General features: G+C 43.3%; 1 protein-coding gene across 3 annotated transcripts in view; it reads left to right on the plus strand.

Moving 5' to 3' along the window:
- DOCK1 (dedicator of cytokinesis 1) overlaps window positions 1-15695 on the plus strand; it is a 278288-nt gene that overhangs the window by 191430 nt on the left and 71163 nt on the right. For all 3 annotated transcript variants that reach the window (XM_059852216.1, XM_059852217.1, XM_059852218.1), the window contains exons 30-33: window positions 4446-4524; window positions 4975-5075; window positions 7889-7947; window positions 14699-14847. In XM_059852216.1, coding sequence (XP_059708199.1) covers window positions 4446-4524; window positions 4975-5075; window positions 7889-7947; window positions 14699-14847 — 388 coding nt within the window. The remainder of the gene's footprint in view (window positions 1-4445; window positions 4525-4974; window positions 5076-7888; window positions 7948-14698; window positions 14848-15695) is intronic.

Genomic DNA, 15695 nt, shown 5'->3' on the forward strand with positions numbered 1-15695 from the left:
GCAATCTCTGCATCCACAAACCAATTAAGCACCTCTGGAACCAGTGAAGTGAATAATAATCAATAACAGGAAATACTCCCAGGAGTCAGGGGTTGAAATTGAAGCCAGTTCATGAACCAGCAGCACACTCCTGCGTGGATGAGCTCTGGAGTGAGAGCCATAAAGGGGAGAAATCACTGGAGAAATGAGAACTGCCTGAGGCAGGGCAAGGTGAATGGACCCAAGCAGGTCACTGAGGTTTGGTCACCTGGATTTTTCATTTGGTTTTTTGAGAATTTCTGCTTTTTATGGCCTGTGTTTCCTAACTGACCTTTGCCATGGTTTCTCCATCTCCTTTTCTCTGGCTTCTCTCACCTGAGCTCCCAGCCATACTTTTATGTCATGTTCAAAAGGTGGTGGGCAATTCTCTGTTCCTGCTGGATCATGGAGAGCTGGTCAGGAAATGCATAAACAGGGGTCAAATGCCAAAAAATCCTGGTGACTGAGAAGAAGTTTTGGGGACACCTTAAAACCTCTCTCAGGGCCTCCAAGAAAGCTGGAGAGTGACTTGGGACAAGGGAGGAAAAAGGGGAAATGGCTTTTAGCTGAAAGTGGGTGGATTTAGATTGGATATTGGGAAGGAATTGTACCCTGAGAGGGTGGGCAGGCCCTGGCACAGGGTGCCCAGAGCAGCTGGGGCTGCCCCTGGATCCCTGGCAGTGCCCAAGGCCAGGCTGGAGCAGCCTGGGACAGTGGGAGGTGTCCCTGCCATGGGTAGGGTGTGAATGGATGGGATTTAAGGTCCCTTCCAACCAAAATGGTTCTGATTCTGCTCTGTGGAAGGTCTCTAAACACAGAATAAGAGGGCAGTCCCTGCCTCAGAGGATCAAACTACAGCAGAAATCTCTGGATGCCCTTGGAGCCATCCCCACCCCCCCTTCCCCAGAGCTCACACAAAAACCTCCTCTGTCCAGGCTGTTGATTTTGTTCTTTGGTAGATTTTTATGCCCTTCTTTCTTCCACATATCCTGAAGTGACTTCCTTCTGTAATCATATTCCTCCTATTCCAATCACATCATAGAAAATGTTAATTTCCTGCTTTTAATTGGGTTGATAAAGTCTTTTGTCTCCCAAATCTTTCCCAGTACATTTGGATTAGGTTTTGTTGTCTTACATGGCAGCAGAGTCCATTGTGTTGGGTTCCAGGCTCTGAACTTCTCCCTTTTTCAAAGTTTAACTTCTGTGCCTCTTCCTGACATGGATAATAAATTCTTTTGTTCATTGAAACTGAATTTCAAGAAGAGCACTTCTTTTTATGCACACGCAACTGGGAGCCAATCTTGGTTATTAATTACAGCGAGATAAGGGCTGGCACTGCAAGGGATGCTCTCCAGCTGAGAGTTTTGATTATTTATCCCTTGGCCCAGTGATGTCCAAGTCCACCTTTTATCCTTGAGAGTGTTCCAGCAGCCAGTTCCTTTCTTCTTCAGTACAGAACTGTTGCTTTTGGGTTAATTCCACTTATTCTGAAGAGCCTCTTCTTGCTTCATTTTCTGTTTTCTCCAACTTTTGACAGTGAAGTTACTGAAAATTGTCAGGACCTGCTTTGGAGGAGGATTTAACTAACACTGGAATGATAAAATATTTCAGCTTCCTCTTTCATTTTTAATTTGGGCATAGACCTGAACCATTTTTATATTCATGAGCTGCAGCAACTTCCCAGGTGATAACAAAGCATTGCCCAGCTTCCAGCCAAGAATTCATCCTGCAGGATTTCTTCCTATGGAAATTCTCTCTTCAGAGTAGTGATCTTGCAACTTGCTACTTCTTCTTGTCAATATGTTAATAAATATATTTTTTAAATTACCTTCATTAGATAAAAAACATCTTCATTTTGCTGTTTGCTCTTGGCACTAGAGGTGCTGAAATATCCTGCAAAGTGCTGTCAGGTTTGCATGACATTTGATTTGCAAATGAAGATAGACTGTAATAATAGTTGTAGTAGTGGGAGTAGGAGTAGGAGTAGAAGAAGAAATAATAATAATAATAATAATAATAATAATAATAATAATGGTGATGGTGGTGATGATGTTCTGTTGACTGTCACTGGGATTTCTCCACTGACCTATGTAGGAAGTATTTTATCCAATCACAGAAAGATTGATCAAATCAAAAATAAATTGGGATTTCAGTAATTCAAAAATCAACATTAAGTCTCTCTATCTCTTCTTTGGGATGTTCCTTTATGGAAAATTAGAGGAATTCCTGGCTTCCTGAACCCCCTTGATGCCCAAGGGTTGTTTAATTCCAGCTCAAGTTGAACATGTTCTGTGCTCTGTTCCTTTTCCAGGGGCAAACACAGCAGAATTTGTATTATTTATTCTTTGTTGGTATTCCCTGGAATTAATATAAGGGAAAAATGAGAGTTACAATTTAAAGGAAAATAATGGTATATGAAGTAATGAGATTGTGCCAAAGCTTAATTAGATGGAGCAGATTGAATACATTGCAGTGATGTCTGAAGGCAGCATCATTAAGCTGGAGGCTCAGTCCTGCCTGAGTTGGAACCAGTTTTATGTCCATGAGGGAGCAGCCTGGGATGGCCCTGCACCACGTTAAATTGTTCATTTTGGGGGAAGATTTACAGATCTCCTGGTATTATCAGCTAACAAAAGCACAAGGCAGAGCAGGGCTAAGGAGGGGATAAAATGGTGACTCTGATCCCACAGATAAGCTCGATTTCAATCTTAGTTTGTGCTACAGCTCAGTAATTGAATCACAGATCTCCAATCCATATATTTTGGAGCAGTGCAGGGTGTTCATTTGTGTGCTGGATTCAGCTCATTTATAAAATCTCTTAATGAAGTGCTTGACCAAACACTGACAAAGACACTGAGGGGCTGAAATTCCTCCTTGGCTGTGCTGGGTGCAAGTGCAGAGATGTCTCTGTCATCTCAGTTACAAATAACAATATTAGAAAGCACACCTATATATATGTATATACTTGATTTTTATGTATATTTGCTTATATCTTAAAAATACTTTCATATTTTAATTCTTTTTCTCTTTTTCTTTCTAAATTTAATTTTAGTTTTCCCATTTAGATCCTTTCTTTCTCCTCCATAATTCTGCCGTGGGGATGATCTGACCTTACACTACAGATACATCCCAGTGGCATCCCAATTTTCCCCTTTATTAATTTATTTCAATATATAAATAAATAAACTCTCTTAGCATCCTGATAAATTTATGTACATATTGAAATATTTATGAATGTGTGTACATATTGATATATTTATATAAATACATCAATATGTTCATAAATAATCACTTGGCAACATATTGCCCATATATAAATATATAAATATTTATAAAAATGTCTCTTTCCATCATGTTGGATTATCTGGAGGCTTCTTTTCTCTTGGATACCAAACTTCAGCTAAATATTAATTTTTTTTCAGGAGAAATTGCTAAGTATCTGCAATTCAGCCAAACCCTATCTAGCTTGTTTGTTTTAAATAATTCTGCCTTTTTTTATTTTTAATTGACCAGCCTGAAGGAAAATAATATTTTTATTTGCAGTAGTGAACTTTCTTTTTCAGTATTGGTTTTGGGGGTGGGGAAAAACCAAACCCAGAACATGTCAGGAGGGGTTTTCATCATTTTTGGGGACTCTGAGGAGACACAAATCTCTCCCCCAGCCCGCTCCAAGGAGCAGCTCGTTTGTCTGGGCATTAGCTGGCAGCTGCACAGCATAAATTTGGAGTTTGCAGGGGGAATCTCATGTTTGTTTTGAAAATGGAGATCAGGCTACCAAGGAATAATCAGTTTCTTTTGCAGCACCATGAATATGTAGTGCCCTACTTCTCCTGTGCCATTTGGTTCTCTCTTTCAAGCTTGTCAGGCCAACTCCTTTTGCAATTTAAGAGATGTTTGAGAAACTCTAGAGGTGTTTTAGAAACTCTATAAGCTACAGTGGGTACTGAATTAGCATTTTGGAAATAGAGCAGTGAACAATGTTCTAAAGACTGTCCTTCACCAGCATTTCTGTTGTGCTGTAAGTGGAATTTTTTTTGCTTCATGTTTTTCTTGACCTTAAAGTTAAAATACAACCAGTTGCACGTCTGGCTTAGACACAACACTTTAACTTTAAAAATTTATGTCTATATAGTGCTAATAAACTGCATTTTTAATGATCTCTTGATTATGAAAAGATATTTTAAAGACAAGTGATTTTATCCCAAACACTCCCTCTGTTTCTGCATATGCTAATTTACTTGATTAATTTGGAGAACATCTGCATAGAATTCTGTACACTTACCAGTGGTGAGATCACACTGCTTTTCAAGTATCAGCCTTGAATTTCACTTTCCAGACAGACTCAGATTTTGTGTCTAATTGGGATGCCAAATATACAAAGGTACCCCAGAAGTGTGTAATTATGTAATTTTCTCTTGATCTTTCAGAGTCTTCCTGCGAGCAATTAATCAGTATGCAGATATGCTAAACAAAAAATTCCTTGATCAAGCCAACTTTGAGTTACAGGTAAGAAAAGCCTCCCAGTTTGAATGGAATAAATGATATTAATGTGATCAGTTTCTGCTCTGTGTAGTTTTGGGGGTTATTCATGGCTGTGAGCCCCAGTTAGCCCAGGTAAATCATTCCAGGCTCAGCAGGTGTTGTGATCCATTCCTGACTTGTGGGTCTTGTCACAGAATCACAGAATCACAGCAGGGTTTGGCTTGGGGTTCTGCCTGAATCATCAAAACACAAAGAATTGGGATTTGTAGCTGGGAAATATTTGTTGGAAACATAAAGGCAACGAGGAGCTGTATTAAGAATTTATCAAGAAACACCATCTCTGTGGTGTCTGCTCTTTTCTCCTTTAAATATTTATGTGCATAATTTAGAGACTTTTAAGTTGTTTTGTAGGTGTGTAGAGAAACATTTCAGAGAATTAATGGAATTTCTTCTTGTCATTTTGGGGGCTTTCAGCTCTGGAACAACTATTTCCACCTGGCTGTTGCTTTTCTCACACAAGAATCTTTACAACTGGAGAATTTTTCAAGTGCTAAAAGAACAAAAATCCTTAACAAGTAAGTCCTGCTCGTCATCTAAATCATGGCCAAGAACTCGAGGCCTAATGCCGTAATTTCAGTTTAATTTCTTTGCTAAATCTATTCAAATTGAGATGCAATCAGGGGATAATGAAAGGTTGGGTTGAAAAACATGAATCAAGTGTTGTGTGTGTTTCTGCCCTGGCATGGAGATCTGAATTTCACCATTCATTAGGGATGAGTTCAGTGTTTGCTGCTGCAGGATGCTCAGAAAGTCAAGATTCTCATGTTCACATGTTATAAAACTGCATTTTGAAAGCACTTCAGCTTTGTGCTTCTTCTCATCTCATTTTATGTCTGCTCTCTCTCTATGTCTGACTTTGCTGAGTGGGAATTTTGGTGCTCCAGCCTTTCCCACTGGGCTGTCCCTGAGGGATGGGGTGGGGTGGGTGCAGCCATCTCCTGCTTCTGAGGGATCATTCCCTGCCTCCAGCCACCCCACTGCCACTCAGAGTCCCACAGCAGAGGAAAGCTGTCAGAAGGGGGGGAAAGCCTGGAAATGAGAGTGGAACATGAAGATTCTGTTTAAAGAGAGTGATTAAGGGTGGAAAAACCTCTAAGATCATGGAGTCCAAGGCCACCACTGCCCCAAGTCCCCCAGTGCAACATCCTTACAGCTTTTAAATCCCTCCAGGGGTGGGAAACTCCACCTGCACAACCAATTCCAATGCCTGACCACCCTCTGAGTGAGGAAGTTTTCCCAGCTCTCCATTTAACCTCCCCTGGCACAACTTGAGGCTGTTTTTCCCTTCTCCTGTTGATATTTCTCCTGCCTTTTATTGGTGTTCCACAGTAGTGACCTTATTACTGCTTAACTAAACAGCAAGCTCTGAGAAGAGCCAGTGTTGTGGTTCCAGACAGAGTGTGTGGATTCTTTTTCTCTTTGGGAAGAGCAGCTGGAAAAGCCAGGTGTTCCCACAGCCAGTGAGGTCACAAAAATGGGGAATTTCCAGGCTGTGATTCCCTGAGCAAGCACAGCTCAGGCTTCTGGTGTGTACATTAAATAAAATGTGTCTATATAGAGAGAGAAAATGCATTTTGTGTCCCTTCACCTTCCCAATCCAGGCCTTTCTATCTATTATTATGATAAGAGAAATCCCAGGGGGAGTGGGGACAGTTCAGCACTGCTGCAGTGGTTTGGTTTTAAAGGCTTTTTGCTCGTGTGGCTTTTGGGTTTTGACCAGAAAATTCAGGAAGGGCTCCACATCCCATCCCTTTTTATGGGAGCCAAGTTTTCCCTGCAAACTCCACCACTCCTTCTGAGTTTTGAGGTGTTTCCTTTGGAAGCTCTGCTCTACCTGAGCCTTAAAAGAGAATTTTAAAGCACTTTAGGATCTGCTCTACCTGGGACTCGTGGGGCTTCCTTGATGAAACAGGAATATTTACAAGTTCAGTGGAAAAGTGGTGTCAAGCAGAGCTCAGGGTTTGGGGCTTGAGCTATAAATACCATAAATAACATTATAGATAAAAGGTTTTTTAAGGAAGCTGAGCTGGTGTTGCAGAGCCAGGTGTATTTTATTTGAGCTGGTATTGTAAAGGCAGGTATATTTTATTTAGGATATTGAGATGGTGTTGCAGGTAAATTTTATTTAATTAAATTTAGAATCCCTTTGCTGTCTCTGCCCAGGGTTAATGAGCACCTATGAGAGCATTTTTGTCCAGCTCACACTCCTGACCTGAACAAAGAGCCAAAAGCTGAGCTGGAAATTGCTGTCAAATACATTTGTGGGCTGATAATTCCTCTTTGTCAGGATGGGAACCACAGGCACAAATTTTCTTGGAGTGATTTTTATAATAAACAGAGCAGTTTATCTCACTGAAGGAATTCAAGGAATCAACAGGCATTTCTCACTGCTATTAAAAGTAAATAAATTAAGTCGTTTCAAGTGGTTGCTTAATAAAGTTTGCAAAATTGTAAATCTTTGTTTATAATGAATTTTCAAATTGTTATTTTTAGTTTAATCAGGTTTTGGAGACAGGAATCAAGACAATAAATTTGAGCTTCAATAAATGCATGGTCTGGAGGCACTTTCATTGCTGTGTGAAGGCACTTCTGTGTCAAAAGGGATGTAATTAATCAGTTAATTCAATATCACACTCACCCATCTTTTTAAGTACATATTTCAATTAAAACGTCAAATATTTAATAATTAAAATTTAATTATTGTAATTTGTAGGTTTTGCTAAACATTGCATTTAAGCATTAGATAACAGCAGATTCTTAATGATGCAGAAGATTCCCTTTAATCCATGTTAATGACTGGGTGTCTCACTATTATCCCCCAGAAATCCTACAAGTTGCCAGATATTAGAGTTTGGCTCATCTTGTTATTGAAGTAATGATCTTTAACTTGCAGATATTCCATGCAGCAAATGCTCCTTGGAGCTCGTTAGGGTTCTGATCCCATCCTTCATGAAGGCATTGGGATGATTTCCACTCGTTAAAGCTTTCCTGTGGAGAGGGAGAGGAGTGAAAATGACCCTGATGGGACATGGGAGGTGTTGGTGCACCAGCTGTAGGGTGGGTGGGCTCCCACCTCTGCCTGGGACCGTGGAATGTTGGAATTGCTGAGGCTGGAAACCTTTTTTCCCCAAATTTTGATGTTGACAGAAGCATTGCTGAGCTGGTGGGGGTAGCCAGGTAACCTCAGTAGTGTGGGTCCCATTTGAGAGCCTGTTCTGGAGTTTCTTCCCTTTTTGAAGGCTGTGAGTGTGATTTGGAAATGAGATTTATCTGCTTGTAGGTCTTGGATTTGTTTTGATTTAATGCTGGTTTTGTTTTCCTTTCCAAGGTATGGGGACATGAGGAGGCAGATTGGGTTTGAGATCAGGGACATGTGGTACAACCTGGGTAAGTATCCTGAGCACGTGTTCCCTTCTGTGTTCCCAAAAAACCATTTAGAGGGATATTCCTGGAAAAATTCAGTGCCTGGTTGGGTTGGATGGGACTTGGAGCAACCTGCTCTAGGGAAGGTGTCCCTGCCCATGGAATGAGATGGTCTTTGGTGTCCCTTCCAACCCAAACCATCCCATGATTCTCTAAAATGAATTTGCTTTCTCTTGGAACAAAAGTATGCCTGCAGAGAGCTTTTAGAAATCAGGTGGTTTAAGAAATCAAGCCACCTCTGCACATTTAATTCACCATCTGGGTAGGCACATCACTCTTGTTAATATTTGTTTGTCTGTGTTTTTTTGTGAGTTTCAGCCTCTTCTGAACACAAAGCCATTGCTATGGTGATACCTATTCAGTGGGGAATTTTTTCCCCATAAAAATATCTATATACACACATATTTCTGTTTACTCACTTGAGGATGCAGTACCTGCACATGTCCAAGGGTTCTCAGTACCTCAGCCTGGAATTCTGCTTAAACTCTGCTTTCCAGCCTCAGTGTCTCAGGAAAGCCTGGAAAGTTGGAGCTCCCTGGAGCTCGTGTGTAAGTGAGGCAGCTCTGCCTCTCTCCAGCCTGGGCTGCTCCCTGGGTATAATTTGCCTGTACAGGGATTGAATTTCATGAGAAACTCAGTATTTACTGTGACCTGAGTGTACTCGTCTGCCAGATTTCATTTTCCTGAGCTTAACAGCACAGACACTTCAGCTCTTCTGAGTTTTATCAAAACTTCCTTAAATGATCAGAAATAAAGCGTTTGCCACTTCACTTCTATCTCTGGCTGAGCTGTTGTTGCTGGGAGTTGAAAAACCCCAGCATTTCTAAGAGAAGAGAGTGCCAAGGGTTCATAAGTATTTGATATCACAGAATTTGCATCCTATCTGCTGGAATGATGAAAAAAGGCTTCAGAAAGCAGCTGAGTTCACTTTTATTAGAAGCATCTTTGGTGAATTAAGTGTCTGGAGAACAGATTAGAGCTTAGTGCACAGCTGAGATGTGACTTGACAGGCAGGTAATAAAATCAGTGTCGTGCCTGCTGCTGCATCACCCAGCGTGGGCTGCTGGCAGCCTCTGGGTGAGTAATTAGCCAATCCATCCCTCTTCCAGCCCCACAGTCATGGAGCCATGGAACTGGTAAGGTTGGAAAGGCTGGTCATTGGGAGGGTCTGAGGGCACACCTGGAGTGCTGTGCCCAGCTCTGGGCACTCAGCTTGGGAAGGACCTTGGGACACTGAGCACATCCAGAGGGGACAGCGAGGCTGGAGAGGGGCTGGGAACACAAACCCTGAGAGGAACCCCTGAGGGAGCTGGGGAAAAGGAGACTCAGGGGTGCCCCCATCCCTCTCACAGCTCCTGAAAGGTGCCTGTGCTCAGCTGGGGCTGGGCTCTGTCTGCAGCAGTGCTGACACAACCAGAGCACACAGCCTCCAGGGAAATACAGGTTGGATAGCAGGGAAAAGTTTTTCACAGAAAGGGGGATAAAGTTCTGGAATGGCTGCCCGGGGAGGTGGTGGAGTCCCCATCCCTGGGTGTGTTTGACAAAGCCTGGATGTGGCACTGGGTGCCAGGGTTGAGTTGAGGTGTTGGGGCTGGGTTGGACTGGATGATCTTGAAGGTCTCTTCCAACCCAGGAATTCTGGGAATTCTGTGAAAAGGTCGAGTCCAGCCCAGCACTGCCAAGGCCACCACTGCCCCATGTCCCCAGGTGCCACATCCACATGGATTTCAAATCCCTCCAGGGATGGGGACTCCAAACTGCCCTGGGCAGCTGTGCCAGGCCTGCACAAACCTTTCCATGGAGGAATTTTCCCAAATATCCACCCTGAGCCCCCCTGGCCCAGCCTGAGGCCGTTCCCTCTGCTCCTGTCCCTGTTCCCTGGAGCACAGCCCGACCCCCCGGCTGTCCCCTCCTGGCAGGAGCTGTGCAGAGCCACAAGGGCCCCCTGAGCCTCCTCTGCTCCAGGCTGAGCCCCTTCCCAGCTCCCTCAGCTGCTCCTTTTCTCCTCACTAATATTTCTGACCTCTTTGGATTCTAATGGGTTCTTAAACTTTTCCCAGAATTTACTGGACTGAAGGTAGAAAGTTTGACACAGACTTTTCCATCCAGCTGATGTTAACTGAGGTTGTTTTATCCAGGCTGAGCTTTGTGAAGTGCCTTGTGCCTTTCACTACTGCTGCTGTCCCTGGCTGCTCTTTCCAGGTTATTTAGTTGCTCCAGGGTTCAGTTTCTCACCATTAACAAGGATAATAATTTCCCCTGCAGTTTTGGGAATCGACTGGCTCAAGGGGTAGTGTTTTCTTCAATATTTCTTTCTGTGCTGTCATGAAAGCCTTTTATTTTTAATGGATTTTTTATAAATGGAGATTATCCAGGTAAGATCCCTTTGTGATCTCCTCAAGCTCTAATATTTGTTATTCTCCAAGATCCAATAATGGGATCATTAATGCCAAAATCCCACATGTGGAGGGAGTCAGGAAATTGCTGCTCTTCCTAAAAAAGCTGGGAGGAAAGGTAAATGTGAGGCAGGACCCCAGTCTAAGGCAGCCTTTGTGCTTCTCCTGAGCTGCACCTTGATTTTCCTCTTGTCACACAGAGAGTCCATGTTAAACTCATGGATTATGTTTCACTTCTGGCCCCTCACCAATCTCATCTGTGTCACAGCATCAATTAAGAAGGAATTCCAGCTTCTCACTGCATGGGAATCGATTGGAGGGTGCCTGACACTTTTATCTTGGAAGCTGCACTGCATTAATCAAATTATTCATGTGTATCTTCAGAAACCAAACCAGAAGGGAAGGGCTGGAATTCTGGAATTCTTGAGCACAGGTTTTTTACGTCTGTGCCATTGTGCATGAGATGTGATGAAACCAAACCACCCTGACTTGTGATTTATGGATTAAAGGGTATAGAAAAGCCTCAAAAATGAATGTTTTGTCTCATCAGGTTTTGTTTCTAAATACCATGATTAACACACGATGCCTGCTGAGTTAAAATTCCCTAGCTGGGAGCAAGGCAGTCCTCCAGCCATAATGCACATTTAAAAGTATAATTTTTTTTCTGAAATTCAATAGTATAATAAGAATTCTTAAAGTTTTCACTTGGCTGCCTGTTTCTGTTGCAGGGGAGGCCTCAATAATCACACCTTCCTATTTTTATGAGCAGGAAAAAAAAATAAAAGAACATTTATAGTGCAGAACAGCACTTTAGAGGCTTTTTTCCTTCCATACCACAACCTGAACTTTAAAATGTGTTACTTTGAGTCAGTGTTTTGTTGAAACTGGGGCTTCTTAAACCTTGCTGAGACATTAAAGCATCAAAAAAGCATCAAACAGGCCGTGGCCTGTCTTGGAGATGCAGGAACTCAAAAGCCACACACTGGAGAGGGTTTTGTGATGCAATTTAGCAAACAGAACCTGTGTACAGGCTGCAGTGGTTGTTGGCACTCAGTCACGTGGCAGAGGAATTGCAGTGACATTTCAGGTGGCATCCTGGTGGGAAGGGTGGTCAGGGAAAGGCAGCTCGGAGGTGTTGGTGACGTCTGAGCCAGCTGGGGGGAGAGGGAGAAGAGGAGCTCCTCAAGGTGAAGGGGAATGGTTGCTGGTGTCCTCCAGTGAGTGCCACCATCCCTGCCAGGGCTTGACGTCACCAAAGGTGTCTTGACAGGGCCCTTGCTGTCGTTGGAGGGAAGGCCAGGCTTAAAAATAGCCCTGAACTTTGGGAGTTACATAAATAGAAGTCATTGCACATAACCCTCTCTGGATTAGTCAGGCGTGTTCCCAGCCTGCCCAGGGCACAGAGGAGGCTGCTGGCAAATTACTCACAGGGTTTTGTGGCCCAGACTGAAATGGGGAAGAATCTGGGAAATGAGAATTACACTTTGTCCAGCAAGGAGAGCACCTTGGGTTTGGTTTGTGAGGAATCTGGGAAATGAGAATTACACTTTGTCCAGCAAGGAGAGCGCCTTGGGTTTGGTTTGTGAAGAATCTGGGAAATGAGAATTACACTTTGTCCAGCAAGGGAGAGCACCTTGGGTTTGGTTTGTGAGGAATCTGGGAAATGAGAATTACACTTTGTCCAGCAAGGGAGAGCACCTTGGGTTTGGTTTGTGAGGAATCTGGGAAATGAGAATTACACTTTGTCCAGCAAGGAGAGCACCTTGGGTTTGGTTTGTGAGGAATCTGGGAAATGAGAATTACACTTTGTCCAGCAAGGAGAGCACCTTGGGTTTGGTTTGTGAAGAATCTGGGAAATGAGAATTACACTTTGTCCAGCAAGGAGAGCACCTTGGGTTTGGTTTGTGAGGAATCTGGGAAATGAGAATTACACTTTGTCCAGCAAGGAGAGCACCTTGGGTTTGGTTTGTGAGGAATCTGGGAAATGAGAATTACACTTTGTCCAGCAAGGAGAGCACCTTGGGTTTGGTTTGTGAAGAATCTGGGAAATGAGAATTACACTTTGTCCAGCAAGGAGAGCGCCTTGGGTTTGGTTTGTGGTGAGGTCCCCTCCTGCTGTGTGAGCACGTCCCATGGCCAGGCACAAGGTGCTGCAAGGGGAAGGTTTTGCAGGCTCAAGGGGGGCTTTTTTTGCATGTGGTTCCTAAAGCAGCTTCACAAGTTGGTTTTCAGAAGAGACTCCTCGATTTTCTCCCAGACTTGTCACATTTGGAGTCTCTGCGTGGGAGTTCCCACATTCCCTCAGGGAGGAAAAAGGTGAATTCCTGGCTGGGTTGTTTACCAGACAGGGTCATGGATGCCCTGGGGGGCCAGGGGAGGATTGTTTCACCTCCTGCTTTGCTCCCAGTGCTTTCTTTAGTGGCCCAACATGTCCTAGGATCACCTGTCACAGCAAACCCATGTGTGTCACCCAGGGCTCCTGCTCCAGGGGCTTCCCCCAGAGCTGCAAACAGATCATCATCTCATCGAAGATTATAATCTTGTGTGGATTGTTCACATCTCAGGTTCAAAAGATGTTCCTCTTCTGAGGGAATTCCTGTGCTTGAGGCAATGGAAAAGCCCTCTGTGGCACTGGGAGAAGTCACAGTGATGAACAACTTTTGTCACCGTTATTTGTTTTCTGCAGTCTTGACTCTGACACTCCTCAGGCATAACACAAGAAATCTGTCACCTGAGAGATGCAATGTAATCATCCTTGCAGGAGACTGAGGGAAGCTTTAGGCCTCTCACTTGATATTCCTGAGCAGCCCCAGCACTGCAGCAGCACCCAAAGTCACCATTTTCCTTGGGTATTAATTTGCCCTGATCCGATTGCTAATGCTAATAGGATTCAGGAGTTTGCCAAATCAAGGGACTTCAATTATATCTGCTAAAAAAGGAGCGTGTTTTGGTGGTAAAGGATCTTTCTTGATTACATTTGTTGAGATTTATGTTAGTTCTGGTCAAAGTGAAACTACCAATTAAAGACTTCACTGGTTACTTCACAGTGGTGTAGTGCAGTGGAATAAAAATGAGTTGAAACCTGTTTGTGTCCTGAACCACTGGTAACTGCAGTGGGAAGGAAGAGTTTGAGAGCTGGAGGGAACTGAGGACTGGACTCCAAAGAACCTGGTCTGAAGCACTATACTGGGCACAGGAACAGTGTGTGAACCTGGGTGTAAACATCCCTAAGAGGGCATTTGTGAGGAGCATCTCCAGTTGTGTCCTGAGCTCCCAGTGGATCCCAGCCTGTTGCTGATGGAGAAATGTCTTTGTGTTTCCAAAACTTCTGCCTGGAGCTCTCAGGGCTGTGCTGCTCCAGCACCATGGTCCAGTGAGGTGATGGGACAGCAGCACAGGGTGCCCAGAGCAGCTCTGGCTGCCCCTGGATTGCTGGGAGTGTCCAAGGCCAGGCTGGAGTCACCTGGGACAGTGGAAGGTGTCCTTGCATGGCAGGGGTGGAACTGGATGAACTTAAATGTCACTCCCAACTCCAGCCATCCTGGTGATTTTTCCATGGACTTATTCAGCAGATAATTTGCAGCACACACATTCTGCATCCATTGAGCCAATAATATAAACTGTAACCTGCTCTTTTTTCCAGGATTTATTAGGCACCACGCTCCTGTTAGGCTTTAATTTCCCTTCCCTGTGTGGAGCAGAGCAGGGATGGGGGGAGGAGCAGCTTCCTCTTGGGAAGCTAAATCTGCAGTCAGGTTTTGCAGGCAGCTCAGCTCCGAGGAAAGGAGACATATTGTGGGCTGGCTGAGCTGTGCTTTCATGTCTCGAGGCTCTGTTAGGCTGCACTCGTGGTGACACTTTGATAGACTGACACCGAGAACATTTTGTTCACACAGGAGTCTAAATAAGTTAATACAAGTGATGTGCCTTTTAGCCTCCCTCCCTGCCAGCCACACATTGTGTTTTAAAATAAAACCTGGAAATTTGGGTGTGAAAATATGTCGTGGGAAATGTGGCAAGTCTCAGCTCGACGACTGATTCAACTACTCCTCTTGATTTGGATTTAGACAATACCTCCTCTCCTGTGGTAATAATTATTAATGATTAAATTAATAATTTAATAATAAAATCATTAATAATTATTATTATAATGGTGGTGATCATCATCACCAAATAAATAAGAATAATAAAAAAGTGTTTCAGTAGAGCCAGGTATTAAAACATGCTTTGGTATGCTCCATAAGCATATTAAAACAGCTTTTACATCTTTTACCAAAGCCAGGGGTTGTTCACTCTGAAATGCATCTTTTCTCCTAAAGGTCAGCATAAAATCAAGTTCATCCCAGAAATGGTGGGGCCAATCCTGGAAATGACACTGATCCCAGAAACGGAGCTGAGGAAAGCCACCATCCCCATCTTCTTTGACATGATGCAGTGTGAGTTCCACTCCACCAGGAGCTTCCAGAGGGTAAGCACAGAGCTGCAGACATTTAAAGTGAGGAGCATTTGGCTCTTCTTTGACAAAACATAAGGAGTTTTGTTATTTCTCATTTTTCTAAGGGATAATATAATTATGGATTTGCTTATTTCCTACAACTCCTCAGGGGCTGTGCAGTTTTCATCTGTTGGTTTGAAGTGGTTATTGAAGGAGAAATTTGCATGTAGTAAATGAAACCTTTGGTTATGGCACAGGAGCAAAGACAGATGTCTTAAATTGTCACTGTGACTCACACAAGGAGTTTGTTCCTGAGATAAATTGGACATAAAGAAAGCCTGATAATGTGGCAAAAGTATAACCTGTAAGGATTTATCATCTCTTCTCTCTTATAATTCTGATTTTCCTTACCATTTTATGGATTTTGAAGAGGAAAAAAGCAATCCAACACTGTCAGTGATTCTTCTTGCTCTACAGGCACTGCAAAATCTCAAATAGTAATGGAGCATTTTTATTCTATTTGATTTGAACCTGCTGAGGGGAGCCCTTGAATACACACACACCATCTTTTCCTGATAGCTTCAACTTTTGAAAGACAAGTGGAGAGAGAGAAAGTTTCCTGAGATCATTCATCTGACATTGCTTCCCTTGAAACTTTGCCTATGGATTGAGTTTAAGACTAGTTAGGCCAGGTGGGGTTTGGACTAAGCCAGTGGAGCTCCTTCCCACTGTGAGATTCCTGTCAGTTCAGGGTATGACCTTGTGAATTTTGCAATAAAGCATGATGTGTGTTGTTTGCTTTTCCCCCTTTCTATTGGCAGTTTTCTTTCTTGGATGAAAAACCTTATCCTTTTCCATACTTTCCTTGTGAACTGCTATTG

The sequence above is a fragment of the Haemorhous mexicanus genome, chromosome 7 (assembly GCF_027477595.1).
Source record: "Haemorhous mexicanus isolate bHaeMex1 chromosome 7, bHaeMex1.pri, whole genome shotgun sequence".
NCBI classification, from domain to species: domain Eukaryota; kingdom Metazoa; phylum Chordata; class Aves; order Passeriformes; family Fringillidae; genus Haemorhous; species Haemorhous mexicanus.